Below are 16722 nucleotides of genomic sequence, written 5' to 3' on the forward strand. Positions count from 1 at the left end.
TCAAAATTTGTGGAAAGGGTAATTTTGTATACTTTATATCATCTAATTTCAGAGAATGTGTAACTAAATTCCTGAGACTATTTCTCCCTATAGGCACAATGCACTGAAACCCATGAACACATAAAATTTCCTTTATCCTTACACCAAGAAGGAGCATATCCTTTAAGAAATCTAAATATGGAAAACTATGAAAGCAAGCTAATTAACCTCAAGTGAATTTAAGGACGATGTCTCTAATAAATGGAACTCAGAGATGCACTTTTAAAATGAGTTAAGCTTAAAATCATCCTTTATTAACAGAGGCTGAATTAAATTATACTTATTTTAAATCAAATTCATCTATAAATAATCAAATCGTATTTAAAAAAAAAAACCACCATTGCCAAAGTCGATGCAGATTCTGAAGAAAATATGATACATATTGATTGGCCTTGTCTATCAACTCCTGAGAACAGTGTCAGGTATTATACACAGTGCCTTTCCTGGGCCTTTTTACTTTTCATGGCAATGTATTTTTTTTGTAAAGGTTAAATAAAAATTGGTCCCTCTTCCAACCTAAATATAATTAAGCAAAGCAAATTTGTAACCATAATAGCAGAAGAGATAGCATGTTTAAAAGTGAACCTAACTTTGTTATGTGTGATATGACTGCATTTCATATGTGGAAACATCATCTTCAGAGTTTCTTCAGAAAATTTGTATAATACTTGCTCTATGTCTTAAGGAGTTCCAGATTTACATTTGGTAAAGGATGGCACCTCTTTGGAGAAGGGCCACCAGACCCTTTGCTTCTGCCTCAAAATAAATGAAGTGTTAAGACTAGTATAAAAAGCTTTCTAGGAAAAATGTGTAGTCTTGGAGTCATTTACAAAATCTCAAGATAGAAGTTCATTCTTAAGATTTAGTAATTGTATGGCTCTAGTTATATTAACATGAAGCAAGGAAATCTTTGGGTGTCAATGAGTGATTTTTTTTTCATCTATGAAAATAGGACAGGAAAAACACAACAGAACGTATATGTTCTGTAGAAGCATATAAGTATATATGATGTATAGTAGATATACATTATATAATATATATAATGTACATATATATACATTATATATAATGTATATATACATTACAAGTCCTAACCCCTGGTACGTGTGAATGTAACCTTATTTAGAAATAGTCTTTTTGCAGATAAAATTAATTTAAGAATCTTGAGATGAGATCATACTGGATTTAAGGCAGGCCCTAAAACCAATGACTACTGTCCTTATGAGAGAAAGAAGAAGGAGATTTGAGGCTTGGAGACACAGAGGGAGAAGATGGAAGCAAAGATTGGAGTGATGCTGCCGCAAGCCAAGGAATTCCTGGAGTCACCAGAAGCTGGAAGAGGCGAGGAAGAATTCTTCCCAAGAGATTTTGGAAGGAGTGTTGCCTACCACAACTTGACTTTTCTGACTCCTGGACTCCAGAACTGAGATAATAAATTTCTGTTGTTTTAAGCCTCCAGGTTTGTGGTCATATGTTAAGGCAACCCTAGGAAATTAATACATCCTCCACGATACAAATTTCAAGGAATTAAGTTGTAGGGAATTGCTATCACCAGACATATCTACACGGATTGCTCTTTTTTTTTCTAACAATACAAATAATCTTGTCAAGACATGACTTTCAAAACGTGACAGATGATAATATAGTCCTGAAAAGCCCAACCCAATTAAAATAAAAATGGCAGTTTAAAAGAGAACTACATATGACAGTTGTCAAAGGGCTGCCAGATAAAACAAGGAACTCAGTTAAATTGGAACTTCAGATAAACAACAAATAATTTTTTAGTATAGGAGTACTCCAAATAGCACATGAGAGATATGTATGTATCTATATTATTTATTTTTTATTGAATAAATTTGACATGTAACATTGTGTAAGTTTAAGGTGTACAGCATGTTACTTTGATGTACGTATATACTGTAATATGTTTGCCAATGTAGTGATATTTACCACATTACATAATTATAGTATAATATTATTATCTATATTCATTATACTGTGGATTAGATTCATGAGATATATTTATATTAAAAGATAATGGGTTATCTGAAATTCAAATTTAACTAGGCATTGTGCATTTTTTGTTTGCTAAATCTGGAACCCTACAATTGCAGCAGAGAGACTGCACAGCTCACTCAAAGTCACACAGCTAATAAAATGTTGAATTTGGCTTTGAAATTATGTGGTCAGATTCCCTAGAAGGTCATGTACTTTCTAGTCCATCAGGCTGCTTAAAGCAGGTATAATAAAACTTTGAAAAAGGCAGTAGCATTCCAAAAAGCTACCTGGTTGTTCTGTAAAACAGGTTATAAAAGTGGAAGAATGATGGCCAGTTTTGCCTGTTGAGCCCACCTCAGTGCCTATTACATATAAAGATTCTGAAGATGCAAAGTTCAAACAACCTTCTGGCGATGGTGGGGATGGTGGAAATGAGTTTTCCCTTCCATTATTTTGTGCAAGGGTGAGATGGGACATGGAAGGCATAGGCATTTTGGTTTTGCTAGGCAGTAGGTGAGGGTATCAATGTAATAAATGACAAGAGAGTGTAATTTCTGCTAATTCTAATAGTTACACAAATATTTTTGCTTACATGCACCTTTTTCCAAAGTCCACACGGCTCCTAGTCATCAGCAGCCTTAAAATCTCAATAGGTTTTTGAACCCCCCTCACCCAGTTGATCTCAGATGCTACTGGACAGTCTCCAAACCATCCCTCCCATTTTCATTTCCTTCTCCAGTTCCACAACCATAATCCCCATTCAGGCCCTCAAAATTATATATCTATATATCTACATCTATATCTGTAGATATATAAAATTCACAAATCTGAAGGGACCCAATGCTATCTATCCAATCATATGCTTAACACCAACTGTTATTTACAGGTGGGTCTATGGTAAATTTTAATCAATCCCCAACTTAACTCAGGGTATGATAAATGTTAATGAATCCCAAACTTAACTCAGGTTGTTTCCTCTGTTTATATATCTCCTCTCATATCTACCAACTAAAAACTTCATAAATGCCAGGCATGTGAGTCAGACAGGGAAGCTGGATTAGAGTTTGCATTTTAAACACTTTGGGATATTCTTCACTTCTACAAAGTAATATTTTCTCTCCCATATTTCTTAAGAACACGGCCCTCTCATTTTATGTTTAAAAAATTCCTATTTTGGGCAGAGGCATCTGGAGAGAATAAATTGCTACTACAAGAAAGACAGTGGTGCATACACAATGCCATCCAGACTCACAACTGTGGAGACACGGAATGGTGGAACAAGACCGTGCATGCACTGCCTAGAGGGCAGATGCTACTTAGCTCAGGTAACTGGCATCATATGTTGCCAGAGTTTGCCTGATGTTTTCTCATGATGACATTGACTTTATGCATTGTTGACAAGAATGCCACACAGGATGTCCCTTTCTCAGCGCATCGTATCAGCAGGGTCATCACACCTGTCTGTTTCATTACTGCTGATGTTAACTTTGCACTTGGTTAAAAGGATGTCTTCCAAGTTTCTCTACTGTAAAGTTACTTTTTTTCCCCTTTGTAATTTATATGTATCTCGTGGGGAAATACTTTGAAATGATGCAAATATCCTGTTTCACATCATAATTTTACACATATAGTTTTAGCCTCAATTGATGATTTTTGCCTGTAATAATTTTTTTGTTGTTGCGGTATGCGGGCCTCTCACATGCTGTGGCCTCTCCCGTTGCAGAGCACAGGCTCCGTACGCGTAGGCTCAGCGGCCACGGCTCACGGGCCCAGCCGCTCCGCGGCATGTGGGATCCTCCTGGACCGGGGCACGAACCCGTGTCCCCTGCATCGGCAGGCGGACTCTCAACCACTGCGCCACCAGGGAAGCCCTGTAATAATTATTATGGTGGTGTAAGGTGATTTCTATTTTCCTGTCTATATTTGTTCATTAGAATTCTACCATAAGGAAAAGCTTTACCTTATCTCACACCTATTTATTTATTTAATTATGTATTTACCAGTATGAAATCATAGATATTTATATTACTCTATGGGGTATAATCCATTATTACCATTATTTATTTTGCTGCTGAAATTGTCCCAGTTTTGATCATTAGGAGCTCCTTTAAGTTGGCTCCTATTTCATTTTGACATTCTGACATCAATTTTTCAGTACTTCCTTATTTTCTGGCACTGCAAAATGTTCCAGGCTTATCTTGTACTGTCCCTACCCCAGATCTGCAATCAACCATTTCTCCAGGAGCCCTGCTTACTTTTACTGGAGGAATTGTATTTAGAAACCAAGATCTGGGCCAAAAGTATGTGGATTTCTACTTTGTCATTACACCTTTGTGATGACTTCTAGGCCCTCTCAGCAGAGAGATCACACACACATCTCTATCCATCTTAATTGCTATCTATCTGTATATATATTAGAAACCATCAGTTCATACCGATACCTTTCTAACACCACAAGGTGTATTCTAGCTTTCCCCCATTCCAGGTCTTTGGCCTCTTTCTCCAACAGTAAGAAATCTGACTCTTCTTATCTACAATATACTTACTTAGTTGCTCATTCCTAGCATATGCAGTAAGTAGTTTCAGAATTGAAAATCATTCTCTGAAGTACATTATTTATATATCGTTCTTTTTGTCTTGAGTTTTATAGTGTATAGCCCAAATATGGTTTTACTTAATCACTTAGATTAGTTGTTTTATTCCCATTCCCCTGAGGTGTGGTTATAGATATCAAAAGGATGCAGAAACCTATCTATCTATCTATCTATCCATCCTTCCATTCACTCATTCAATTCTTTCTGTAATATTGCCATGGTTAAAGAGTTAGAACTATACAAGAAAGTTTACTTGTATAGTGACAAGTATATTGTTGACATTCTTGTCAACAATGCATATAGGACTTCCTCCCTACCCCTTTTACCCCATTCCTATCCCACATTCTGGACACCTGTTCTTACTGATATTGTGTTATGTTATCGATCTCATTCGTTTCCGGATTTTACTTCTGATATTCCTTTTTGTAGAAATGAACAGATAATGCATAATCCCTTACACTCCCTTCTTTCTTACCTAAAACATTTCATAATGTTGATACCCTTTGCACTTTGCTTTTTCACTTAATAATATGTCCTGTAACACTTTCCATATCAATTCCTAAAGATTTTCCTTATTTACTTTACAGTTGCATATTATTTCATCATGTGGGTGTACCATGGCTTATTTAACCACCTCTTCTATTTATGGGCATTTTATAATTACAAAAAATTCTGCAATAAATAATTCTGTGCATATGTATTTAATATTGTTGGGAGGACATATCTAGGACTAAAATTTTGATCTCCTGATGCCTGGTTCAATTCTGTTTTAGATCAAATGTTGTAATGTAATGTAATTAAGATTGCTCTGAAGACTAAAAAATGTTTTATAAATACAGTGAAATAATACTATGGTAATAGTATTATTTTTGTCCTCCAAGCTAATTGTAACTTCTTTTTTTTTTTTTTTTTTTCTGCGGTACGCGGGCCTCTCACCGCTGTGGCCTCTCCTGTTGCGGAGCACAGGCTCCGGACGCGCAGGCTCAGCAGCCATGGCTCACGGGCCCAGCCGCTCCGCGGCACGCGGGATCCTCCCGGACCGGGGCACGAACCCGTGTCCCCTGCATCGGCAGGCGGACTCTCAACCACTGCGCCACCAGGGAAGCGCCTGTAACTTCTTTTGAGACCAGCAGTTCAATTCCATAAACATTTGTCCTCAGCTACTAAAACCGATGATTAATCTTGACAATTCCCCCTGTGTTTAAATTCTAACATTTCTAATCATACCTTCATTCATTAAGAATATTCTGATATTTACTAGTTTGTACTTAAACATTAAATCTATTATTTGTATCATCTCTAATCTTACAAACCCCACTGTTATGTTACTCATTTTCTCTAGTTTATTTTTGTAGAGACAGGAGATACAAATTACAAATTATGGTCTTATTTGGTTCCTTTCCCTGCCTAAGTATAGATGTCAAAAAAAGTGGGAGGAGAAAAACAAGATCCTGTGATTCCAGGAGCACTCTGCAGGTCGTCTGACAATGAGTTAGAAGCTCAGGGGCTCTCCTCCTTCTTAGTGGGAGGAATTACACCCAAATTCAGCTTCCTTTAGGAATGTAGGCCCTCAGATCTCCACATCCCGAAGCAGTGTTATTTCGAAACGTGCAAAAGATGCTATACGGTCTGCTTAGGGTCTATCTTTTGTCCTGCCCCTAACCAGGGTTCAAGGAATAATTAACGTACCCCAGGTAAGTTCATCAGGAGATTGCCTTGTGATATGGAATCCAGGAACTAAAGAGTATTTGCCTTGTCTTTTCCTTCATCATGGACTACGGAGACCTGTTTAATCCACCATGAGATTACTGCCAGGTCCAACCAAGCCTCAGAAAATCACTTGCTGGGAATCTCCAAAGTTTTGGTGAGATGTTAGTCCATGATTCTGCAGTTTCAGGGGATTCAATGGAGCAAATCTATGTAGCAAAAAGTATTTCAGGTCTGTGAAAAGATGAATTCTGATATGGCTTCAAAAATGTGCTTCATCTACTTAACTGGTTATGTCACTAATTATATATAATGTAGAGTCTAGTTTGTCAGCAGTTTGGTAGGGACCTTGCTGTCTGGGTTGGGACAATTCAGAGTTTTCAAACTTGCATCATAACCTCTTCCTCTATGGTCACAGGAGTCAGACGATATTTCGAGCCACATCATTGAACCGAAACTTCTGAAACTGATATTATAGTTGACTTTTTTTTAACTTAAGAAACCACAAGGAAAACAAAGTTTGTCAAAAACACAGAGAATAAGCTTCCAGGTGACATTTTTCTTATGTTCTTACCTCCTCGATCTCGGGCAGCTAAACTCTGACCCCTTCTTAATGTAATGTCCAATTGGTACATTCCGGGAACAGCCAAGGGGACATCTGTATTACTGGTTCCAGCAGTATTTATTTTCTGAAAACCAAGAAAAATATACAAAATATTAAATTTATTATCTCTATTTTATTTCTTCCAATGGGGGACCATGTGTAGCTAAATGCAAACTCCAAGAATTAGTCAATATAATAAATCATCTTATGAATTCACACAGCATCATAATCACACAGTTCTCTGAAGGTTTTGAAATTCATGAAATTATTTAGACTCAAAATAAAGACACAGTAGTTACAGGAATTCATGTTTTAACTCAGATTAGAATAACACATAAAATACGAAAAACATTTCCCATGGAAAGTCCCACATAATTCAACGAAGAAAGACTAACAAAGAAATAGTGTCTGAAGTAAAAACACAATCAGTGATGAATGGAGAATAAAGGTATGGGTAACTGAGTTGAAAAGTAAAATGATTTATTCAGGTGACTTTGTTGATTCATTTATTCATGCAAAGGGGCTCATACTGATGGATTACACATGTCTATTTTAGTCCCAACATAAAATATGATGCAATTACACAGAAATAAATTCAACCAGCATTTTGACAGTACTTGCAAGAAATAAATTCTCAGTAGGGCTAAATTCCTAATGCTGCTTTCTATGGACTAAAGGTGCACAAGCTATTTCTAGAACTAAAAATCTTTGCAAGCCTACCTCTATAGAATATCTTTAGCGACAATATACTAGGCATTGAGTTATAAATGCACTAGCAAGAGGAATAACTATTATTAAAACAACATAAGAGAAACATAGAGTGAACATTTTACAGGTAATATTATACTTTCTGCCACATTGAATACAGCAGGAAAACTTACTTTTCTTCACATGTTTGAGGTGATTTTAAATCCTTATAGCTTTTTTCCAATTCAAAAAGAAATATACTTTTGTTTTGGAATAATATGCATGGATAAGGTAAAATGGTAGATACCATTCCAGCTCTTTAATTCTATAGTTTACATGAAATACAGCTAGAAAGCAGGTTTTTTTTAATGTTTGAAGACCAAGATGAGGAGATTTCCTATGGGAGCAGTTATCATTTAAAATAAGAAGCAGCACAACTCTGACTGATAACCTAAACTTATCATTTCTCCTCTGGTAGTAATAAAAAAGAATTCACTTTTTTTTCATGATATCCCTGTTTCTATGAATGATAGCACCATTCCCCCAGCCACTCAGGCTAGAAATCTACAAGCATTTCCCTCTTCCCACATCCAAATAGTTGCCAAATCCCATCCACTTCATTTCCACATTACATCTCCTGGTTGTCTTTTTCTTTTAATTCCTTTTTTTCTTTCTTTTCTTTTAATTCCTTTAACCAAGAATTTGGGTCAGGCCTTCAAACAACAGAGGAGTAAAAGGTAAAATGATTTTCTTTCACTTTCCTCAGACATCCAACTGCCCCACCTCCTTGGGATTACCAATTTTGACAATTTAGGGTATATCCTTCTACATTTTGAACGTCTTATACAAATACACATACATACAGGTTAATTTTTCTGTGGTTGAGTTTCCAGTTTTTGTTTGAGCAAAGTATTACATTTTGCTTATTATTTCACAATTTATTTAACTTAAGAAAAATATCATGGGCACTTTTCTAATCAATACACATAGATCTATTTTTTTTTGAGGTACATGATTTTCCACAGTGTTGGGACTCCCATAATTTCTTCAATTATCTTCCTAATGATGAACATATGAGTTGGCTTCAGTATTTGCCACTGCAAAAGAACTTGTGCTTTTATTTCTCTTACAGGATGAATTTTTCCAAAAAGTTTTAAGTAGTTCACATTCCTACTGAAAGTGCGCAAGTGTCTATTTCCCATATCCTAGTCAGCACAGGATGTTACTAATGTTCAAGTTTCGTGGGCAAAAACATTATCTTTCTTCAAAATACATTTCCAGCACTATGGTAAGGTGTCTTGAAACTAGCATAAATGGTAAGAGAGTGATAGCTCTTCACTGGACCACACAGATGATTCCCACTTGGAAAGAGGAAGCCAATCGATGTCTTCTGAATGCCTTTTCAAAGAACAGTTTGTATTTGGGTTTAACTAATAAGCAAGATTTAAATTAAAATCCAGCAAACATTTGTTAAGCTCCTAGTATGTTCTAAGACTTTCTTGAGGCTCTATTTTATATATATATATATATATATATATATATATATATATATATACACACATTGTTTCAAAATAAACAAATCCACTAACAAATATTAAATGTAGATTTATTACTTTCTAAAAAATGGAATAAAATCTATAGGAAAGTAGAAATTTTCTGCTGACCTTGCATCCTCTTCTAGTGTTTTGACAGGTACCTTAAAGGCAGAAAAGTTTGAATGCTCAGATATCTTTATTTTTTGTAGCTTTCACTGCTCTATTCAGTGCTTCTTGAAGTTTACAGCAAATAATTTACAGATCATCTGGTTTAACATTTTAAAATGTATACTACATGAGCAAATTAAGGAATTTCCAAAGGTAATTTTAATTATACCAGATTTTCCACTTTTGCTGTTTGAGAATTCAACACCTAGTTAAGAGATGACTTCACTGGACTTACATTTATTGGCTTTTTAAAGCCTGAATAATATTCCATTTTGTGTATATGTATGTGTGTGTATGTGTGTGTGTGTGTATTTATAGAACACATTTTCTTTATCCATTCCTCTATGACAGGCATTTAGGTTATTTCCATATCTTGGCTATTGTGAATAATGCTGTAATAAATGTGGGAGTGCAGATATATCTCCAAGAAACTGATTTCATTTATTTTGGATGTACAGCACCTTCCCCATCTTGTTCTCTATGTATTCCTATCCAGCCTTCAAGGACCATTTAACTAGCACTTTATATATTTCTTGTCCATTATCACATTATATCTCAAAATGTCATATTTTCCAGTTTAGATTGTAAACTTTTAACAACAGGGAATAGGGTGTTTAAGCATCCAATTGAACACAAAATGTGATGGAGACTATGAGGATAGAAAATGTCTTTGCGGGCATGTGTGTCTAGCTGAGTAGACACACACATGGGGATCTATAACAAAGTTGGCTACTCCATGGGCACTTTTTTCTCTCTCCTCTCCTGTGCCCGTCTGTGGCATCTAATCTGTTTTGGCACCTTCTATCAAAAAAAACCTTCTCAATACAGGTGCTTTAGGCCAACATTAACAATTGATCAAAATTGCACTTAAAATGAAACCCTGTCCACTCAAGAGCTATCCTTAAAGACAGACTGTGATATAATGGAGTTATTAAGTCATTCATGAAAGAAGACCAATTATTGTGGGAAAAGAATCAGAGGTGGCTTCACAGAGATGACAATAGAGCAGTCTGAAAACAGGAGTAGGACTTTGACAAGTAAAGATTTGGAAGAAGGGAGGAGGAGAAAATCAACACAAGCCCAACGGTGAGTAGTCACAAGAGGGCGTGTCATTGGATTGTGTGAGAAATAAGGTGGAAAGGAAGACTGATATTCAGTCATGCTAGCCTGAGAAGAGTTTCAACCTGTGGGCAACAGGAAACCATCACAGGCTCTTGAAGAGAGACGCAGTACAGCCAAGACTCATTTAACAAACATTTATCGCCTACCTTTCATGTTTCCTGTTCTGGACTAAGTGATTAGATTTCAGAAAGGAGGAAACTCGGCCTTTTATCTCTGTAGGATGGATGAGAGTAGAGAAATCCTGTGGATACAGGAATTATTTAAAAGGTTTTACGACAGTCCAGTTTAAGTCACAAGGGCCTGATCTGGTCAGCAGAAATGGAAATAAAAGATGAATTTGAGACACTGAGGACAGTCAATCAACTGAATTGTCAACTGACAAGATGTAGGGGATATGGGAAAGGGATGGATGAGTCACACAGAAGTTTGAGCTGAGCTCCTGGGAGATTGGTAATGTCAGCAGCAGAGAGGAGGAGCAAGTTCCAGGCCACCCCTGTGTCAAACTCCAAGGATACCCCCAACTCTAGCAAAAAAGAAAGTGAAGAACTTAAACAGATCTAGAGATACATCTCCCCTCAGGCTCAGTGAAATGGTTCCAAGAAGAAAACTGGATTATGGAGGGATACTAGAAATATAATTTTTACGGGTATAAAGTATCTTTTTCAAATGTTTATTAAGTTCTCAAATGTAAGGATGTATTAGGAAAGATGTGTCTGAAGTACCAGGCACTCACACAGCTCTAAAACAGACTTTGTCATTTAAAATATTTTTTATGTTTTCTCAGATTTAACATTTATTTAGTGACTATTATAGGAAATTCAAATACTCTTCCCCGCGCTAAACTGCCATGTCCCACATTTAGATGGGTGCTGCTATTTTTTTAACCACTTTACTGAGGTATGATTGATATGTAAAAAGCTGTACGTACGTAATTTATACAACTCCATGAGTTTGGGAATAAGTATACACCTGTGAAACCATCACCACCATCAAGGCCACAGATGCATCCAACCCCTTCCAAAGTTTCTTCCCACGCCCTTTATATTATTATCATTTGCGTGTGTGTGTGCACGCGCGCATGTGGTGAGAATACTTAACATGAGATCTACCCTCTTAGAAAATTTTAAGCATGTGATACAGTATTTTTAGCTATAGGCACTATGCTATATAGTGGATCTCAGAACTTATTCATCCTGCATAACTGAAATTTTGTACACTTTGACCATTACCTCCCCATTTTCTCCTCTCCTCACAGCCCCTGGAAACCACCATTCTACTCCCTGCTTCTATGAGTTTTACTATTTTAGATTCTATATGTAAGTGAAATCATACAGCATTTGTCTTTCTGTGACTGGCTTATTTCACTTGGCATAATGGTCTCCAGGTCCATTCATGTTGTTGCAAATGGCAGATTTTCCTTCTCTCTTAAGGTTGAATAATATTCCATTGTATGTACATACCAAATTTTCTTTATCCATTCATCCACCAATGGACATATAGGTTGTTTTCATATCTTGGATATTGTGAATAATACTGCAATAAACATGGGAGTGCAGGTATCTCTTTGAGATCCTGATTTAAATTCCTTTGTATAAGTACCTAGGAGTGGGATTGTCAAATCACATAGAACCATAAAAGACCCTGAATAGCCAAAGCAATCTTAAGAAAAACAGAGCTGGAGGCATCACACTTTCTGATTTCAAACTATACTACAAAGCTATAGTGATTGAAGCAGTATGATACTGGTATAAAAAGAGACAGATAGATCAATGGAACAGAATAAAAAGCCCAGAAATAAACCCACAGATATACAGTCAACTAATCTATAAGGGCATCAAGAATATAAAGTAGGGAGGGCTTCCCTGGTGGCGCACTGGTTGAGGGTCCGCCTGCCGATGCAAGGGACACAGGTTCGTGCCCCGGTCTGGGAAGATCCCATATGCTGCGGAGCAGCTGGGCTCGTGAGTCATGGCCACTGAGCCTGCGCATCTGGAGCCTGTGCTCCTCAACGGGAGAGGCCACAACAGTGAGAGGCCCACATACCGCAAAAAAAAAAAAAAAAAAAAAGAATATAAAGTAGGGAAAGGACAGCACCTTTAATAAATGGTATTGGTAAATATGTATATCCACATACAGAAGAATGAAATTAAACCCAATTTTACATCATATACAAAAATCAACTCAAAATGGATTAAGGATTTAAATGCAAGACCTGAAGTTGTAAATCTTCAAGAAGAAAACACAGGAAAAATGCTTCTTGACAGTGGTCTTGGTAATAAATTTTTGGATATGACACCAAAAGCACAGGCAATAAAAGCAGGAATAGACAAGTGGGACTACATCAAATTAAAAAGATTCTGCCTAGCAAAGGAAACAATCAACAAAATGAAAACACAACCTATGGAATGAGAGAAAATATTTGTAAACCATGTACCTGGTAAGGGGTTAATACGTAAAATATAAGGAACTCATACAATTCAATAGCAAAAAAGCAAACTGATTAAAAAATGGGCAAAGGACCTGAATAGACATTCCTCCAAAGAAGAAATACGAATGGCCAATAGGAACATGAAAAGGTGTTCAACATCACTAATCATCAGGGAACTGAAAACCAAAACCGTGCCTGTTAGAATGGCTACTATGAAAAAAATAAAAAACAAATGCTGGTGAGGACAGAGAGACGAGGGAATCCCTGTATACTTTTGGTGGGAATGTAAAAGAAAGAAGCTCAAATTTTTAAATTCAGAGTTCTAGGCACAGTTAGAGGTTTAGGGAGGTTTCTATGACAATGCTCAATTAAGTTTTGGGACTGCTGAAGCGAAAAAGCAGATGCAATATTTGAAACTGAAAATTATAACATAAGTGAAATTTGCAGCCTTATCAGGTCACTTGTAGGAAAGTCAGAACAAGACTGTGGAAGAGAGGGACCATGAGAATGTGAAAGGAAGCATTCAGAAGGATTATAATGACCAGAGCACCCACATCTTCTACTCCAATAAGCCACCATTTTTACAGAAACCCTTCTTCTAATGTTCCTGGCTTGCTTGAACTAGAACAGTTACCATGCATGTGATGTCAAATTTCCTCATACCAAACCCTTCTTTCCCTCATTTTATATAGCCTAGCGGTCCTCAACCTTGAGGTCTTTGGCTAGGCACCCAGGAACTTTGGGGGTGGGGCCCAGGTATTAGTATTTTTTTCTAACAAATCCTCAGATGATTTCAACATGCACACTAGCTTGACCCATTGTGCCAATTATAAAAGCACATCTTTGAGAAAGTTTATACACAATGAATTTCCAGGCTTTAAAAATTTATATCATGAAACACCTGGGGAATATCTATGGGAGTCAATACGATGGTCCCTGTGACTTTGAGTTCTGCTGCTTAGGAGGCTTTTCTACCTAAGTGAAGAAAGCTTCCACCAGAAGATATAACGGTGCTGATGAATTCAAGGTTGGCCTGGCCTCTTTAAGATTTTCATTCAGGAAAAAAGGGGTTACTGGGTTACCTGGGGTGGTTGACCCTTATTATCAATAGGAAGTAGCTATTGTAGCAGTGTACAGAAAAGGAGAACTAAGTCTGCATTCGAGGAGGTTTTCTTGGGTGTTCCTAGTATTGCCGTGCCCAGTGGAAGGTAGACTGGTTAAGTTGTTTCACATGCTCAGGCCACGCTCAGTGCAGCTCTAAGTCTATCAACAAAACCCACTTCATGAAAGTGGAAAACTTCATGAAATCTTTGACATTTTTAACTTTTAAAATTTAACAACCTCGTTAGGGATATCAAGAGGTATCCTTAAGGATTTCTACTTAGTTATTACCACTTTCTACTGTGGAAAAAGGGACTTCAAAATGGAGTCGGGGGCTTCCCTGGTGGCGCTGTGGTTGAGAGTCTGCCTGCCGATGCAGGGGACACGGGTTTGTGCCCCGGTCCGGGAAGATCCCACATGCCGCGGAGCGGCTGGGCCTGTGAGCCATGGCCGCGGAGCCTGCGCGTCCGGAGCCTGTGCTCCGCAACGGGAGAGGCCACAGCAGTGAGAGGCCCGCGTACTGCAAAAAAAAAAAAAAAAAAAAATGGAGTCGGTATTGCTAAGAGAGCTATTTAAAATGGAGCCTCGAGGCCATCAAAGAAGCAGGGTCGTGCACGTCCTCACTGGGTAGAACCATAAACTTTTGAACTGGGCCAAACCACAAATATTCTAAGGACACTGCAAGAAAACCTGCAACTTGCCACAGTACCAGACTTCCACCTTTCTCTAGTGATAGCCTTTAGCAACCAAATACGTATACATAAGAATAGCTTCAGTTTGCCAGCAACCAATCATTATTCTTTTGAAACAACTTTTGCAACCTTTGCAATTTTTGCAAACCTAAAGTTTGCCTTTATAAAACCCTGCCTTTTCTCTCCTCCTTGGAACACGTTTTTGACTCCTACTCGAATCTGTGTCTCCCAAATTACAATTCTAAGATCCCAAATAAAGCCTTTATTTCTTTGCAGCTCTGCTGTGATGAATTTTGTTCAACGCTACTTAGTCATCTCTCCTAGTTTCTATGACGTTAGAAACATTTGCACAGTGAAACTGCCATCAAGTAGAAATAAAACGTTTTTAAAACTCAACTTTCAAAAAACAGAACTCAAAAGTCACTGGGATGTTCAAAGTTCAATGAAGCTCAAGGATTCACTTGTCAAGGGAACATTATAATTAGTTAGAGGTCAACTGAGTAAATGACTTCAAAAACTGAAACCACACAAAATGAGGAACATCTATGGTGACCAATGGGCATCCCCCACTAGATACGCTGGTCATAGTGCCTGTCTAATCCACAGCCCCATCTGAAAGGACTGCTTATGCTTGAGTCCATGTAAACCTAACTTCCTCGCCCCTTGTTCACAGCTGATTATTCCAGAGCTGGGCACCTGAACTACAGGCAGATGTTGAACAGGCTGCTCAGTGACAAGCTGTTAGTCAGCAAAACTGTTATTAGGCAAAGGTTGTTTGGACCAACTTCAGAGAGAAGAAGAAGTTGAAAGTGCCTGCTAAGGCCAAATGGTAATAATAGACAGACTGGAGAGGCCATAATGGCCCACGGATAACCCCAAATCAGAAAACAGCTGCTATAATTATAATTAAGTATGGGGTGTGTATGTATGTATGTATGTATGTATGTATGTATGTATATATATATAGTAGAGGGTAGAGTAGAACTTTGTAGTAGGACATATAGACAGATCAACTGACCAAAGCAGAGTATGATAAACAGCTGGGCAGGAGAGTAAAGATCCGTGAACTCCCACTGCTGAAGGCCCGGAGCAGCTGGGAACAGAGGGCAGGCTGCTCTGGGCTCTGTGCTCTTGGAGCTCTATCTGACTCCCCCATCACCTTCTCACCTCCTTTGGTGAAAGACAGTTGAAGTGAGTCCTTGGCTCTGACAACAGAATAGAGTGACAAAAAAGAGCAACAAGAATGAGCAAAAGAAGCACAGAAACAAGAAAGCAGCCAGGTGACACCGGATGTCCATGAACTGCCAGAGAACCGTGCTACTGGAGAAAGTGAGCTGCAGAGAAAGGATGCAGGCAGACAGAAACTGTCCCATGCCTTCAACTTCTTCCTCCCCAGTAATGTGCAGTGATCATGGATGTTCACACACAGATGCCCCTGCAGTGCAGGGGACCCAGACAGAGGTCCAACTGCAGGCCATCGCTCCTCAGTTACTAAGTGAGGAAAACTTTGTATTTTTATGACTAGTTTCAACAAGAACTGGGGAAAAGGCTTAGGTTAAGGTAACCATATAATTTATCATTCCAACTGGGATACTTTAGAGACTGAAAGGGAGTGCTATTGACAATTATACGGTGTAAAGAGGCATAAACAGAACTGTCCCAGGTAAACTGCTATACGTGGTTATATGTTAGTGTTATGCATGTTCTTAATATGTTAGCGTTCAGACAACCAGAAAGATAAACTAAGCAGAAAAGGCTGATCCTCTGGTCATATCAAAGCTTTACTACAGTTTGTTTTTGAACTGAACTGCAACCCTGGGTTTAATTCTGGGACTTTGATTTTGCAATAGCCCAAACCAAACAAAATGGATCTATAAATTCTCAGGGCCTACTAAATGGCAATGTTTAACTGCTGCTGAAAAAGTATGAAATTCAATACTCCCCAAATATCTTCTCTGGGATTCCCACAACACTGATTACTCACCCTGGGCTTGTCCGCTAAATTGCTTCTCTGCAGCATCACTTTATTATCACTGAGAGCCTTCCC

At 37.8% G+C, this 16722-nt stretch overlaps 1 protein-coding gene across 16 annotated transcripts in view; it reads right to left on the bottom strand.

Moving 5' to 3' along the window:
* MCTP1 (multiple C2 and transmembrane domain containing 1) overlaps positions 1 to 16722 on the bottom strand; it is a 357505-nt gene that overhangs the window by 299657 nt on the left and 41126 nt on the right. For 15 of the 16 annotated variants that reach the window (XR_016392454.1, XM_089908374.1, XM_089908376.1 and 12 more), the window contains exon 2: positions 6913 to 7027. Coding sequence is in view for 14 of the 16 variants with exons in the window: in XM_089908374.1 (XP_089764500.1) it covers positions 6913 to 7027 (115 nt within the window). In the remaining 2 variants the exon portion in view is untranslated. Of the gene's footprint in view, positions 1 to 6912; positions 7028 to 16722 lie in introns of those variants that run through there. The other variant, XM_089908380.1, reaches the window with a different exon arrangement.

Source organism: Delphinapterus leucas, chromosome 3 (genome assembly GCF_059928025.1).
Source record: "Delphinapterus leucas isolate spDelLeu-1000000601 "Yukka" chromosome 3, BTC_Dleu_Yukka2, whole genome shotgun sequence".
Lineage (NCBI taxonomy): Eukaryota > Metazoa > Chordata > Mammalia > Artiodactyla > Monodontidae > Delphinapterus > Delphinapterus leucas.